This window comes from Meriones unguiculatus, chromosome 7, assembly GCF_030254825.1.
Source record: "Meriones unguiculatus strain TT.TT164.6M chromosome 7, Bangor_MerUng_6.1, whole genome shotgun sequence".
NCBI lineage: Eukaryota > Metazoa > Chordata > Mammalia > Rodentia > Muridae > Meriones > Meriones unguiculatus.
In genome coordinates this window covers 805,501-821,424 of record NC_083355.1, presented here as the reverse complement: position 1 = coordinate 821,424, position 15,924 = coordinate 805,501, and the positions used below count along the sequence as shown (strand labels likewise).

At 39.3% G+C, this 15,924-nt stretch overlaps 1 protein-coding gene and 1 pseudogene across 1 annotated transcript; both read right to left on the bottom strand.

The window, feature by feature from the left end:
- Positions 1 to 3,734: 3,734 nt before the first annotated feature.
- LOC110542430 (olfactory receptor 6C2-like) lies at positions 3,735 to 12,419 on the bottom strand (annotated as a pseudogene).
- A 2,327-nt stretch (positions 12,420 to 14,746) lies between these two features.
- On the bottom strand, positions 14,747 to 15,679 carry LOC110542429 (olfactory receptor 10P1). The gene has a single exon (XM_021629021.1). It carries the CDS (start codon positions 15,677 to 15,679, stop codon positions 14,747 to 14,749), a length of 933 nt encoding a protein of 310 aa, XP_021484696.1.
- Between the last annotated feature and the right edge of the window lie 245 nt (positions 15,680 to 15,924).

The following is a 15,924-nucleotide window of genomic DNA, read 5'->3' as shown; positions in this document are numbered from 1 at the left end:
TTTTACAAATGATGCTGGTCTAACTGGATGTCTTCCTTGCAGAATTTAATAAGAGCTGGTCTCAAAGAATTTTCATATTGGCAAGTTTAAGGTGGCATATTGCTGAAGGGCATTTTTTGTATGTAAGTACAGGGCAAGCTGCACTTGAGACAGCTTAGGCATGCAGCACTTTGGACAGACTAAGCGTGGAAAGTGTGTTGCATCTGTGAGTGATCTGAGCCAGTGTCAGAAAGAAAGACAACTAAAACGAAGAGGCCATGGAAAGAATGGGGGTTGGTTAAATGGTTGTAGCTTGGTTAAATTGCTTTTATCAGAGCATCTAGGGTATGATTAAAGACTTTCAAGACTTAATGGGAATTGGTAGACTGAGCATAGTTCTTTTTTAGATGGCTAAACAGTTAAGTTCCTTATTTGCTACAAAATGTTGGTGTAATTTAAGTTTCATTGCCAGGGTGAGATCTAGGTGAACAGAATGTCCAGGCTTTCTGAAATTCTTTTCAAATCTATTTTCAAGTATATTCAGGGTCTAAGGAAAAAAAAACATAGAAAGAGGAACTGAGTGCTTTTAGAAAACTAACAATTTTAGGAGCTATTACCTAGAACTATTGAGGAAGGTGTGGTTTATATCCCATTTCTTCTTAAAAGATGCAATATCATTAGTATGCAAATTCAAATCCCACACCAAAGGTAGGTAGGCTTTTGTTACTGTGAAATACAAGCAGTAACTATTTTGGGCCTCTCCCATGACTCTTTGTTGTTGGAATTAATTTTTTTCCCTAGGCCCACTTTAGCCCCAAATAATGAGGCAGAGGCCTGTTATTTTTATTAATAAACTTTAGAGCACTACAGCTGGGCAGGTATTGATCTATTCTAATCTGTCTATGCTATCCTGGCTACTTCTCAGACTATCACCCCATGTTACTTGCCATCTAGTCTCTCCCTGGCCACTACTGCTCCATCTTTGTCCTCATGGCAACTCCTCATGGCCAGGAGACCTCCTACTTCTCCTCTCCCTTTCTCTCTACCTAAGAGCCCTAGACTGGGAATGGGAGTCCCACCTCCTGTCTCCTGTGCCCAGTCATAGGCTCTTGAGCTTCTTTATTAACCAATCAGAGATAACTGGTGAGTAATTTTCATACTGTATTGAGATAGGAGATTCCTTAGTAGCATTGACAATAACAGAATCTGTTAGAATAGCTCACTGTTCTAGTTCAGCAACCAGCCATTGAATATACAGAGATGCACCTTGATACAATGTGAACAAATGTCACCTCTACACTCTGTGATACTGCTATTGGATTCTGTCCCTTCAATAATATTTTCTTTATAAGACTATGTGGTAGATGGATATTTGCCTTCAAGCCTGATTTTTCTAACTTCACCAGGGATGTGGCTCTTACTCCTAAGGTTTGCCATTGTGTTTCTCTCCAGTGTTCAAGCTAGAAGCCTGCGGTTTGCAGTGATAAAAGGTCTTTTTTTCTCTGCCTAAGTGAGTGAACCTCTAATTTGAGGTCACTCGACTCTAGCATCTTACTCAACACCCAGCCTTGTTTCTGGTAATCTGGCTACTCCATGTGTTTAGTTGATTTCTTAGCAAGCATACTTAAGTAAAGCATACAGAGCTGTCGTTACTTAGGTACACCCATACACAGATGCCGTCATACCCAGACCCCTCCTCTATGTAGCCTTACTTGTAGGTACAAGCCTTTATCATGACCTTAATCTGCCTCTTTAGTTCAGACACAATGTCACAATATGGATTGGCGGGGTGCTAACTGTGGCCTCATTTTGGGTTTGTTGTCAACAATTTCCTCATGTAGGGATGAAGAGATGGCTGACGTAGTGTATTCTGCTCAAGCCTGGCAACTGGAATTTGATTTCCAGAATTCATCTACATGTAGAAGGAGGGAACCAACTGCACAAAATTGTCTTCTAACCGTCACACATATGTGTGGCATGCATACTCTCCCCATGTCATGCATGTGTACACATACACATCCATATACTCAGTCTTACCCATACATAGCAATAATAATAATAATAATAAAAATAAAAGAAAAAATTATCATACAGTAGATTCAGTTGGAAGATTACTTCTGGCATAAAATATGAACTCATCTCTGTTAGCCCAACAGGGGTGGAAGAAAATTCCTTTATTGTTTGTGTTCTTGTTTAGTTTTTTAAAACATTTATTTATTTGTTATTAATTACTTACTTAATTAATTTATTCACTTTACATCCCAATCTAGCACCTCCTTCCTTTCCTACTGGTCCTATCCTCCCTTCCTCTTCCCCCTTTCTTTCCCTACTTCTCGGAAAAGGGAAACCCCACCCCCACCAACTCACCTTAGCATATGGTGGCATCATGACTGAGGGCTTCCTCTTCCCCTATGGCGTGGCAAGGCAGTCCAGCAAGGGGGAAGTGATCAGAGAGCAGGCAACAGTCCATGTCAGAGACAGCCCCCACTGCCCTTACTAGGCAACCCACAGGAAGCCCGAGCTGCCCATCAGCTACATGTGTAGGGGGCCTAGATCCAGTCTGTGCATGGTGCTTGGTTGGTGCTTCGGTCTCCGCAAGCCCCCCTGGGCCCAGGTTAGTTGGCTCTGCTGGTCTTGTGGAGCTCCTGTCCCCTCCAGGTCCTTCCATCCTTCTCCCCACTTTTCTCTTGTTTCATCTTTTGATAATGTATATGTACACATGTGTATATGCATACTGTTGTCAAACACATTCTGGCTCAAATTCTTTGTATATCATATTTGTTTTTATACTTTTAGTATTCATTCTCCTTGGTTAAAATATATGACTTATATCACTGTCTTGAGATTTTTATTTTAAATTAAAAATTAATACCACAGAGATCAGACCTCTACTCTTGCCTGATGCGTCTAAAACAAAAAGGAGGAACTGTAGAGAGCTGCGAAATGCCGTGCCTTAAAGATGGAGCTGGTTTCCGCCTTCCACCTTCCCGATGGTGAGTGCTCTCTGTCACAAACAACTCTACATTTGGCTAAGGCTGAGGATCTGGCTTGCTTCCATGTATGTGGACCTATCTGCATTGCCCACGTGGCACGCCTGGGTTGGCTACCCAGAGGCTATTTAAGCTGTGGGCTGGCTTTCCCCGGGGTCCGAGGATTGTTCAAGGTTCCTGAATAAACTGCATTGAAAAAAAATTAATACCACAAATAAGATGCAATATTTGTTTGTATATTTCATATGTTTTAGAATATTTTCATGTTTCTTTTCCAGTGGCTAGCCCCACATCCCTGCATGCATAGTCAGTAATAATTGGACTCAGGGTAATAAAGATAAAATAAAAATAATAACTAAAAGAACATAAAAATCTGGAAAGGGATGTGTTGGATGAGCTAGAAGGGTCAGAAAGTAGTGGGGATATATATGATCAAAATACATTGCATATATAAATTAAAATTTCAAAGACTTTATCCAAATATTAAAAATAAATTACCTAAAATATAGAACATTTTTATATTTAAGTAAAAAGAATTTTTCAAGATCATTGTTCCAAAAATTTCCCAGGATTTATAAGTACCATTTATCAAGTTATACAATAGAAGTTATACAATTTTTGAATAATGTTGAAAAAGGGAAATGAGAAACAAAGGAAAATCTTCTCCTAGAAATCAATTTTCATATTTTCTTTAATAATTAAAGACAATTTTGATTAAGATTAAACAGAGAAATTTTTTTTCTAAGTGGGTTCCCAAATTAAGATTTAAGGGACCATAAAAAAGTTAATGACTGAAATAGTTAAGACTTCCAGAAAAATGAAAACAAGGTAATTGATTAAATCCAGCATGTTCTTATTTGTGTAAGAGATATGCGATCTTTTTGACTGTGTCATTTAAAGCTTGCTTCACTTGCTTATTTCTTAAAGTATAAATAAATGGATTTAGCAAAGGGGCAACAGATGTAGTGAGCACAGACACCCTTATTGATGTCTACCTGTTCTTTAGCAGAAGGCTTCACATAGGTAAAGATGCAGCTGCCATATGTGATGGAAACCATGATCATGTGGGAGGAACAGGTGGAAAAAGCTTTCTTCCTCTGCTGAGAGGAAGGGAATCTGAGAATTGTCCGGATAATATATATGTAAGAGAGAATCACGCCTATTAGTGTAATGATGAAAGTAAGGACTGCACAAGCAATGACAGTCTGCTCCAAAAACCACGTATCTGAGCATGAGATCTTGAAAAGAGGAGATGCATCACAGCCAAAGTGATCAAGGGTGTTGGAGTCACAGAATTCCAGCTGGAGGCCCATGCTGAGGGGAGTGATGATGATCAGCAGCCCACACAGCCAGCAGCAGAGGACAAGGAAGCTGTAGACTTTGTTGTTCATGACGGTCATGTAGTGCAGGGGTTTGCAGATGGCCACATAGTGGTCATAGGACATGGCTGCCAGAAAAAAAAAAAAAAGAAAAAGAAAAGAAAAAACCTCTGTGGCCCCAAACAGTCCAATAAAAAATATTTTACTGGCACAGGCATTATACGTTATGGTATTATCACCAGTTGATATACTGTACAGGAATCTAGGAATACAGATTGTTGTGAATGAGATTTCTAAGAAGGAGATGTTTCAGAGAAAAAAATACATAGGTGAATTAAGATGGGAGTGTGTCAGAGTAAGAATGATAATAGTCAGGTTCCCAGTTATGCTCAGAATATAGGTTAGAAATAAGATGACAAAAACCAGAACTTGGATCCCTGGGTCTTCTGTAAGTCCCAACAAGATGAATGTTGTTATTACTGTGTGGTTTCTCGTAACTGCTTTGGATGCTTTAGGCAATCTGCATGTAAAAAGTCAAAGTATCTAAGCAGAAGAAAGGAAATAAAAAAGAAAATGAGTGAATGTAAATGTTTTAAATAAAATAAAATACAAATTGGTGAAAAAAAAATACAGGCATACCAAAAGAAGCAATGATAAATTCCTGAAATCAATAAAATAAGAAATAAAAAAGACAAGAGAGAATATTGGTAAAATAAAATTTAATTTTTTTTAAAATTTTTATTTAACTTTTATTAATTACACTTTATTCCTTTTGTATCCCCCCATAGCTCCCTCCCTCCTCCCCTCCCGGTTCCACCCTCCCCCCCTTTCTGCATCAACTCTTAATCAGGCACCCAGAGTAAAAACAAAAACAATAATAACAAGACAATACAAGATGAAACACTGAGAAAAAGAAAACACATATACTGACAAGATCAAGAACTAAACAGGGAAATTGCCATAGAGCCCCATGACAGAAGTGTAAATCAAAACCAGAATATGGTATCATTTCACCATAGGTAGAAATGGCTGCTATTAGATATCAATAGTAATCATAATAAATAAATACTGATAAGGATGTAGACAACGCAGTCTCATACACATTGTTGGTGGTAACGTACACTATTATAGCCACTGAAGACTATGAGGATTCCTCAACAAAGAAACAAAACCTGAAATAAATCTATCACATGATCCAGGTATCCCACATCTGGCTCCATAAGCAAGAAAAATGAAGTCAGCAAACTAAAGAAATAGATGTATGTCCATGCTCAGTTATGATGCCCATAAATGGGTGAATAGAGAAAATATTATTTAGCCAAAGAGAAGAAAGAAACCTTGTAATTTGCAGCAAAATTGATGGAAATCTTATGAAAGAAGTGGGAAATAATAGTAAGAGCTGGAGAGGACAGGAGGTCCACAAAGAGAGAAACAGAACCAAAAAATTTGAACTCAGGGGTCTTTCCTGAGACTCATACTCCAACCAAGTACCATGCATGGACATAACCTAGAACCCCTGCACAGATGTAGCCCAGGGCAGTTCAGTGTCCAAGTGGGTTACATAGTAATGGGAACAGGGACTGCTTCTGACATGAACTGTTTGGCCTGCTCTTTGATCACCTCCCCTTGAGGGGGGAGCAGCCTTACCAGGCCACAGAGGAAGATAATGCAGCCACTCCTGATGAGACCTAACAGATTAGGATCAGAAGGAAGAAAAAGAAACCCTCCCCTACCAGTGGACTTGGGGAGAAAGGAAGGGATTGGGAGGGGAGGAAGGAGGGAACTAGAGGGGGGATACAAAGTAAATAAAGTATAATTAAAAATAAAAAAGAATAAAACAATTGGAAAGAAAAAAAATCGATGGAAATAGAGAACATCATCTCGAGAGAAGTAAGCCAGATGTAGAAAGTCAGGAACCCCATTCATTTTTGAAATGTGGAGGCTGAAAGCAGTGCGTCTGGATGTACAGCAGTGATTTCTTCAGGTTGGGAAGGATGGATGGGAGGGTGGACAAAGGCATACTGACTCAAACTGTATACATTACATGTGTAACGGGGATACAAAAGGAATCCAATTAACATGTAATTAACACATGTGAATAAAAATGAAAAAAAATAAATTTAAAAATTACAGAAACATCTTTGTAAACATCTATGGAAAAATCAGGTTTCCATAGGTGTATGGTTTATTTCTGGGTCTTTTTTTTTTCTGTTTTGTGCTTTTTATTTACTGGACATAATATTATTTATTTACAAGCACTATTCTTCTTAAATCTCTCAAGAAGTTAGTAAAATATCAGGTAAACACATTAACACCATTTTTTAGATTTAGAACTGTCTCTTCAAAAGACTAAATAGCTAAGTTACAGAACAACAACTTTCATAAACTCATAAGTGGAGATATTCCTGAAGATTAGTTAAAGGCTCAGTTCATGTAAATGTTCTCTGTTTCAGAGCTAAACAGAGAATTCTCTGTAGAGGAATATCGAATGGCAGAAAAACACTTAAAGAAATGCTCATCCTCATTAGCCATCAGGGAAATGCAAATCAAAACGACCCTGAGATTTCACCTTACACCCATCAGAATGGCCAAGATGAAAAACTCAAGTGACAACACATGCTGGAGAGGTTGTGGAGAAAGGGGAACCCTCCTCCACTGCTGGTGGGAATGTAAACTGGTACAACCACTCTGGAAAGCTATCTGGCGCTTTCTAAGACAATTAGGAATAGTGCTTCCTCAAGACCCAGCTATACCACTGCTAGGTATATACCCAAAGTTCGTTCAAGTACACAAAAGGGATACTTGCTCAACCATGTTTATAGCAGCTTTATTTGTAATAGCCAGAACCTGGAAACAACCCAGATGTCCATCAACGGAGGAATGGGTACAGAAATTGTGGTATTTTTACACAATGGAATACTACTCAGCAATCAAAAAGGAGGAAATCATGAAATTTGCAGGCAAATGGTGGGATCTAAAAAAGATCATTCTGAGTGAAATATCCCAGAAGGAGAAAGACAAACATGGGATATACTCACTTATATAGACCTATAAGATATGATAAACATAATGAAATCTATACACCTAAAAAAGATAATCAATTGAGCGGACATGGGGCAAGATGATCAATCCTCGTTTAGAAAGACAGATGGGATGTGCATTGAACGTATGACAGGAGTCTACTGAGCGCATCTGAAAGACTCTAACTAGCAGTATTTCTGGGTCTTTGATTCTATTCCATTGTTCTACCAATCTGTTTCTGTGGCAGAACTGTTTCATTTTTATTACTGTTGCTTTATTATACAGCTTGAGATCTGGGATGGGGATGCCTCCAGAAGGTCTTTTATTGTACAGGGTTGTTTTAGCTATTCTGTTTTTTCTGTTTTTGTTGTTGTTTTGTTTTGTTTTTTTTTTTTTTTCCATATGAAGTTGAGAATTGTTCATTCAAGGTCTGTAAAGAATTGTGTTGGTGTTTTGATGGGAATTGCATTGTATCAGCAAAAACTACTTACAACTCCACAGGATGTTTTACTTAAATCTATTTCAGACCATGTGAAAGAAATCAATAAAACTAACTGTAGGTATATTGGAGGTCTCCATTGGGTTTTTCCTCTGGGAGCTAAAGGAATCCTGTGGATGATGGGGTGGAGAGATTGTAGGATTAAGAGGGCAAGGAGGACACCAAAGAACAGTGCCCTCTGAATCAGCGTACATAGAGGCTCACACATACAAAAAAAGTTGTAGATACTTATTAGTGGTAGCTTATTTATGTTATTATGGTTACCTAGTGGTCTCATAATAGTGAGAAGATACTTGTAATTTTCACCATTAGTATAAGTACAATTAGTCACATGGGAACTATAGATATTTCATGTTCATTAAATTTGATGATTTTATTGCCTATATAGTTTGGAAATTTATAAAGTAGGCTTTGCAAACTTGTTAATTTGTATCTGTGCTTAATACTCTTTCAAAAAATGACACTGAAGACATGAGATTCATTCTTATATATTTATGTGGTCTCCAAGCTAAATATACAAATGTGTGTAAAGTGATATTTAAAGTGATAGTTATCTATATTGAAAGTGATAGTTATTTTACCAAACTTCACAAAAATTGCCTTGATAAATAGAAAATACATTTTAGCAAATTTTACAAAAATATTGTGAAATATGAGAAAATACTTACATTTTAATTTGTCTTCCAGGCATTAGTTTTTATTTTTATCTCCACTGAGAAGTGAAATTCACAGGTAAACTGGGTCTGGCAGCATAAGAGTGTAGGCTTAGTTACTTGGGAGACTACTTAGGAGGATCGCAGTTTGAGGCCAGCTTGGGTTACAGACTGAGTTTAAGACCAACCTGGAAAACAATCTGTCTACAAGTAAAAGGTAAAAAGAACAGTGGAGTTTTAGGGCTGTGGTATATCTCTTGTTTCTCACACATTATACACAAGGTTAAATACTCAGCCCTAAGAAAAAAAATAAAATCACAACAAAGAAAAAAATCATTAATAGTTACATGGATATGATTTAGTCATGGTAAGACAGTAGTCTAAATACATATACAAACTTACCTTAGATTTTATATATGTATGCCTAATGGTCATCACATTGAATTTTAAATAGAATGATTTTGCCTAATCTGAGTGAAATAAATAAATAAAAAAGACTGCTTAATATTAGGTTAAGCACAGAGATTCTCTTTAATTTTCAAAATGTTAAAACTCTGACAGATGTAGAACAGATCTCGTAAGAGTTTTACCATAGACATGGTCAAGGATATTTTATATGGCCAACCTGTAACAGGGCGATTAACCAAGTTAAAAACATAAGTGTTTTTGTTGACTCTTATTCAAAGTCACTAATGGAAGTAAAATGCAATTTATAGTATTGATAAAACCAAACAAAAGCTTAGCAATGCACCTGGGAGTTAGGGTAGTCTCCCGAGGGAATGGAAGATACAGTAATAGTATTATGGTTGATTTTCGCAAAAATAATGATCCAAATAATATTTTGCTTTTTTTCCTTCAAGTTATTTCTGTCAGCAAAATTTCAAACACAGTGCCTAGCAAAGGCATGGACCAGCTGAGGGGAATAAGCCAGTGTCTCTTGATTTTGGATCCCTGGCACATGTTGCATAGGAGGGGCCAGATTTTTTTCCTTTTTCGTTCCCCCTTAGTAATTATTCTTTCCTCACACCACAAAAGACACACTCTTCCTACCTATCCTGTCTTGTTCTATTACTGTAACATTTGGAACCGAAATATAAAAACCCACAGAGTTCCAAAGTGGCTATTCAAAATATCATGTCAATGATGTCTTCAAGGTATTACCAAGTGTAGTTCTTTTTAAGTCACACTTCCATGAATTTTTACTTTAAACGTTTAGCATTTTCTTCCTAATGAAGTATGATTCTGAAAGCATATAAAATTTTGTAAATGAGAAATATATATATATATTTATAATATATATATATATTCCTCCATTGCTAATGGGAGTGCAAACTAGTACAAGCTCTCTGGAAATCAATCTGGTACTTTTTCAGAAAATTGGGAGTAGTTTTACCTCAAGACCCTGTATACTACTCCTGGGCATATACCCCCTCCCCCGAATGCTCCACTATACCACAAGGACATTTGCTAAACCATGTTCATAGCAGCTTTACTCATAATAACTAGGAACTGGAAACAACCTAGATGTCCCTCAACTGAAGAATAGATACAGGAATTGTGGTACATTTACACAATGAAATACTACTCAGTTATAAAAGACAAACAAAAAAATCATGCAACTTGCAGGCAAATGGATAGAACTAGAAAAGATCATCCTGAGTGAGGTAACCCAGAATCGGAAAGACACACATGGTATGTACTCACTTATAAATGGATATTGGACAGGATTATGTAGCAGAGGGTAACCATACTTCTATCCACAGACACATAGAAGGTAAGTAGCAAGGAGGCCTCAATGGAGGCTGTCTGAATGTCACTCAGAAGGGGAAACAAAATACACATTGGAAGTAGATGAAAAGATGGAACTGGGTAGGAGATGGAATGGGAGGGAAACAAGGGTGGGGATCAGATGTGGGGAGAATGGGGGTGGGAGATGAGAGGGCTGGGAGAGAGAAGAAAACTGTGAGGGGCAGCTCTTTGAGGAGCTGGAGACTTGGACAGGATAGGCTCTTGAGAGGATATGGGTGTAACTCTAGCTTATACTCCTATCATGGGGGAACATGAAGACCAGCTAGGCAGGACTCCTAGTGAAGGGAGGAGAACAGCAACCCACCCACAAACCTTTGACTCAAAATTCACTGTGTCTACAAAAAGTGCAGGAATAAAGAGGGAACAGAGATCGAGGGACTGTCTAACCAATGCCTGGCCCAACCTGAGACCCACCCCACAGTATAGAATCAGCCCATGACACTATTAATGATGCTCTGCTATGCTTGTAGACAGTAGCCTAACATGACTGATCTCAGGCAGACTCCACCCAGCAGCAGACGGAGGCAGATACTGAGACTTACAGCCAAGCATGTGACAGAGCTCTGAGGTTCTTCTGGAAGTATTGGGGGAAAGATGGAAGGACCTGGAGGGGACAGGAACACCAGAAGTACCCCTGTAAATATAACCAACCCAGAACCATGGGGGCTTACAGAGAATGAGGCACCAAGGGGCATGCATGGTCTGGACCTAGGGCCCCTGCACATATGTGGCCAGTGGCAGCTTTGTCTTCATGTGGGTCCCATGGAGAGTGGAGCTGGGGATGGGCTGTTCCTAATATGAACTCTATTGCCTGTCTTTGGATCACTTCCCCATGGCTGGCCTCAGTGGAAGAGAAGCTGAGTACTGATGTGACTTGATGTGCTGAGGAGAATTGATATGGCTGGTCTCTTTTTCTGAGTGAAAGGGAGATAGGAAGGGGAAGAGAGGAGAGGGTGGGACCAAGAGGAAAGAAGGGAGTGGGCTTCACTCAGGATGTAAATAGAATAAATAAATAAATAAACATAAAAAACCCTCAGGTGACAGCACATGCTGGTGAGGGTATAGAGAAAGGGGAACACCCCTCCATTGCTGGTGGGAGTGTAAACTTGTACAACCACTTTGGAACTCAATCTGGTGTTGTCTCAGAAAATTGGGAAAAACCAAAAAGCTCAGAAAATTGAGCTTTACCTCAAGACCCAGATAAACCTTTCCTGGGTATATACCCAAAAGACGTTCCATCATACAACCAGGACATTTGCTCAACTATGTTCATAGCAGCTTTATTTATAGTAACCAGAATCTGGAAACAACCTAGATGTCCCTCAGCCAAAGAATGGATAAGAAAATTGTGGCACATTTACACAATGGAATACTACTCAGCTATTAAAAACAAGTAAATAATGAAATTTGCATATGGATGGAACTAGAAAAGATCATCCTGAGTAAGGTCCCAGACCTACCTAGACACACATTGTATTTATTCACTTATAAGTGGAATTTAGCTATATAGTATAAGATAAACATTCTACAAGGCACAGACTAACAGAAGATAAGTAACAGGAAGTTACGTAAGAGGATCCAAGGGAGGGTGCATAAATCTCATTTGGAAGGGGAGATGGAATAGACAGAAGTAGTGCTCGAAGAGAGGAAACAAGGTAGGAGAGGGGCACAGAAAGAGGGTGGAGATCAGACCTGGGCAGCACGTTGGCAGGAGGACAGAAGGCCTGTAGAAAAAAGAGAAACTGAGGGTGGGGTATCTCTGTGACAAGCTGGAAACCTAAGTCAGGGTAAGATCCTGGGAGGATATACGGGGGACTTAAGTGGAGACTCCCAGGAGCGGAGGCCATAGAGACTGAAGAGGACGCCCTCTAACTAGACTAGGCTCCTAGCAGAGGGAGGGGAACACCAACCCACCCACACTATCCTCAACCTAAAATCTACCGTGTCTGTAAGACGTGCAGGTAAAAAGAGCAGAGATTGGGAGAGTGCCCAACCAATGCCTGGCCCAACTTGAGATCACCCTATCAGAGAGCGCCAACCCCTGACACTATGAACAATACTTTGCTAAACTTGCAGACAGAGATCTCTGAGAGGTTCTTCTCCGCAGCCCCTCGAAACAGATGCTGAGACTAGACTCATAGCTAAACATTGGGCGATGTGTAGGGAGTCTTGTGGAAGAATGGGAGGAAAGAGAAAGGGACCTGGAGGTGACAGGAGCTCCACAAGACCAACAGAGCCAACTACCCAGGGCTTGCCGAGACAGGAACGTCAACCAAGGACCATGCAGGAACTGGACCTAGCCTCCCTCCCCTAGACGTAACAGATGGGCAGATGAGATAGGCCTCATATGGATCCTCTAGTAAAGGAAATGGGGACTGCATCAGATAGGGACAGGAGCTCATTCGCTAGATTGTTTTTTGTTTTCAATCACTTCAGCCTGGTGGGACTGTCTTGCTGGGCCACAGGGGCAGAAGGCATGCTTGGTCCTGATGCAACTTGATGAGCTTGGGAGAGAGGAAAGGAAGGTAGGATAGGGAGGGTAGGAGGGGCTACTACAAGGATTTGAAGTGAATAAAAAATAAAATAATATAATAAAGTAATGAAGAAAATAAAAAGAAAATGTATGAAATAGATGAAGTGGAATATTATTCAGCCTTAAGTTATGAGGAAACCTTGACATATGCAACACATAAATGAGCTTGGAAGACACCTCTAAGCCAAATAATCCTTTTGCAGAATGACAAGTAATGCAGGAGTCAGTCACTGCAATCCAGCTAAGAACAGAGGGGAGAATGGTAGTTGACAGATTTGATAAATTAGAGAAATTGGAAGTTTCTGCCCAAAGATTGTGTCATTTTAGTTATCAAGTTGAATAAGTCTTAAAGAACTTCAGCATAATTATGTTCACAGCTGACAATATTATATGGTTAACTTAACATTTTTAAGGATATATTTTATGTTAAACATGCTTTCTAAATCATAAACAAAGAAAAATGGGAGACAGGCAGTTGGTTTTGGAGAGGATAGATCTTTTTAATAAACTTACTGTGATGATGGTTTCATGGATGTATGCATATATCAAAACTTAACAAATCATGCACCTTAAATGTAGTTTCTTGTATATCAACTATGTCTCAATATAGTTACATTAAAATTAAAATTAAAAGCAATAACTATTTCAAATGAGTAAGAGTCTGCAGGGAACTGTATTACTTATTAGATATGAGAAGACTGTCATTTTGGAAAGAAGGAAACCAATATTGTGGTCTATTAAAAGTAAATCAAGAGAAGCATGCAGAATGCAAGAGCAATTGATAGTAATAACTCATGATGTTCATAAATATCCTTTGCAACTTCTGAGGTAAGCAGAAACATCCTAAACCTTGCAAGCCTTCCTTCTAATATAAATGTACTAACTTTTTTCTCTTAACATGTTTTATTTCTTTTTAGTTATTATATTTTTATATAAAACAATGGGTTTCATTGTAACACTTTCTTGCAAGTATGTAATGCACTTTTATCGTATTTACTCCTCTGTCTCCCCTACCAATGGTACCTTTTCTCCTTCTAAGTGGTCCTACTTTACTGTTTTACTTCTAAAGCACATATTCTGTATGTGAAAGTATATATATATATATATATATATATATATATATATAAATTTTGCTTATTTTCCTTACCATAATTATCCCCAGTAATATCCATTTTACTACAAATAATTTTATTCTTTTATGTCTGAGTAAAACTCTGTAATGTGTATGTACCACATTTTCTTTCTTCATTTGTTTGTTGATGGATACCTCAATTAATTCTTATCTATTATGAATAGTGTCATAATAAATATGTATACAGGTATCTCTTTGGGGTATGCTGACCTAATAATTTAGATATATACCAAAGAAGTGATATTTAAACAATTTCAAATACAAATTATCATACAAAATTTATGTTCATAGAAAAAAGCTTTTTGGGAAGTTTTATATAGAGTCATTAAAAGATTTCTCTATTGTTGTGTATTTTATTTTCCTTATTATTATAAAGTAAAAGAATGCACTGGATTTTAAAAGCCATTTCAGTTTTCCCTTAAGTGCCATTCAAATATTGCATTTCCCATAGGTAGTAAGTGAAAAAATAAAAAAAAAAAAATAGAAATTACAGCTTATTGCAAAAGGTTTCGCCACGACAGTCCCCTTGCCCAGGATCCAGGACGGTCTAGAGGATGCTCCGTTCTCAGGGCAAGCAAGCCTTCCATTCTGCGGCTTCCTAGTAACCTCTGCTCTAATAGTGAACCTGGGTTATCGAATAAGAGGTCAGGTATAGAAAGATTATCCACGTCTCAATTCAAGCGCCTTCAACCGGGAGGACTTACTTCTTTGGGGTTTATTTGTGGACTCGGTTAGGATGAAGCTTAAGTTGAACGAACACCTGAGTGCCGGGAGCAGGAGCAGTGAATGAGCAGAAAATCCTCGGTTCTGCTTAGGGAACCCGCTTCCGCATCATGTGTTTTAGGGCCCTTGTTACCTCCTTGTTACGCAGAGTGTAGATGATAGGGTTGAGCATGGGTGTGACAACTGTGTAGAAGAGACTAAGGATGCGGTCTGCGGTGACAGAAGAGCCTGCTCGGGGCCTGATATATGTGATACTGGCCGTTCCAAAGAAGAGGGAGACCACAAGCAGGTGGGAGGAGCAGGTGGAGAAGACCTTGCGGCGGCTCTGGGCGGAAGCCATTGCCAGGATGGCTCCCAGGATGCGGGCATAAGAGGTGACTATCAGAGAGAAGGGGATCATGATGAACACCACTGTGGCTGTCATTACCGAAATTTCGCTCCTGTGCTTTCCAGCACTAGCTAGCCTCAGTACTGGCAGGATATCACAGAGGAAGTGTGGGATTATGGGGCGGCGGGGGAAAGGCAACGTGAAGATGAGGGAGGAATGAGTAGTAGCTGTGATGATGCCCATGATCCATGAGGTTCCCACCATGGCCACGCAGGCTCGCTGGTTCATTAGAGCGGAGTAGTGCAGGGGCTGACAGATGGCTGCATAACGGTCGTAGGCCATGGCCGTGAGCAGACAGCACTCTGAGATGCCCAGGACAATGAAGACGTACATCTGCGCTGCACAGCTCCTGAAGGAGATGGCCTGTGGGTGAGAAGAGGCCAAATCAGCCAGAATTCTGGGCACGATGTCTGTGGTGTAGAGAAACTCCACCACAGAGAGATGGCGTAAGAAGAAGTACATGGGGGAGTGTAGCACAGGGCTGGTTCGTGTAAGAAAGATGATTAGTGAATTGCCCAGCAGAGTTATCAGGTAGACCAGAAGCACCAACCAGAACAGCGGCCCCTGAAGGGCTCTGAGGTCAGAGAACCCCAGCAGGAGAAACTCAGATGTTGTATGGTTTTCCTCAGCCATCACTCCAGGCACAAGCTTTGCTCTGCTAAGAAAGAGAAATAACTTTGAAATAAGCAGTATTTCTGTAATGCAGTACAACGCTTTGCATACAACCTTTTCTCAAATCAAGACAGCTGGTGTCTTTTATTTTCAGATGAGCCATGAGTCTCAGAGATTAAACTCATCTGAAGTAATAATGAGGAAATAGTATGGCTGTGATTTTATTCAGGTCTTTTGACTCCAAAGTCTGTGTATATTTTAGGTTC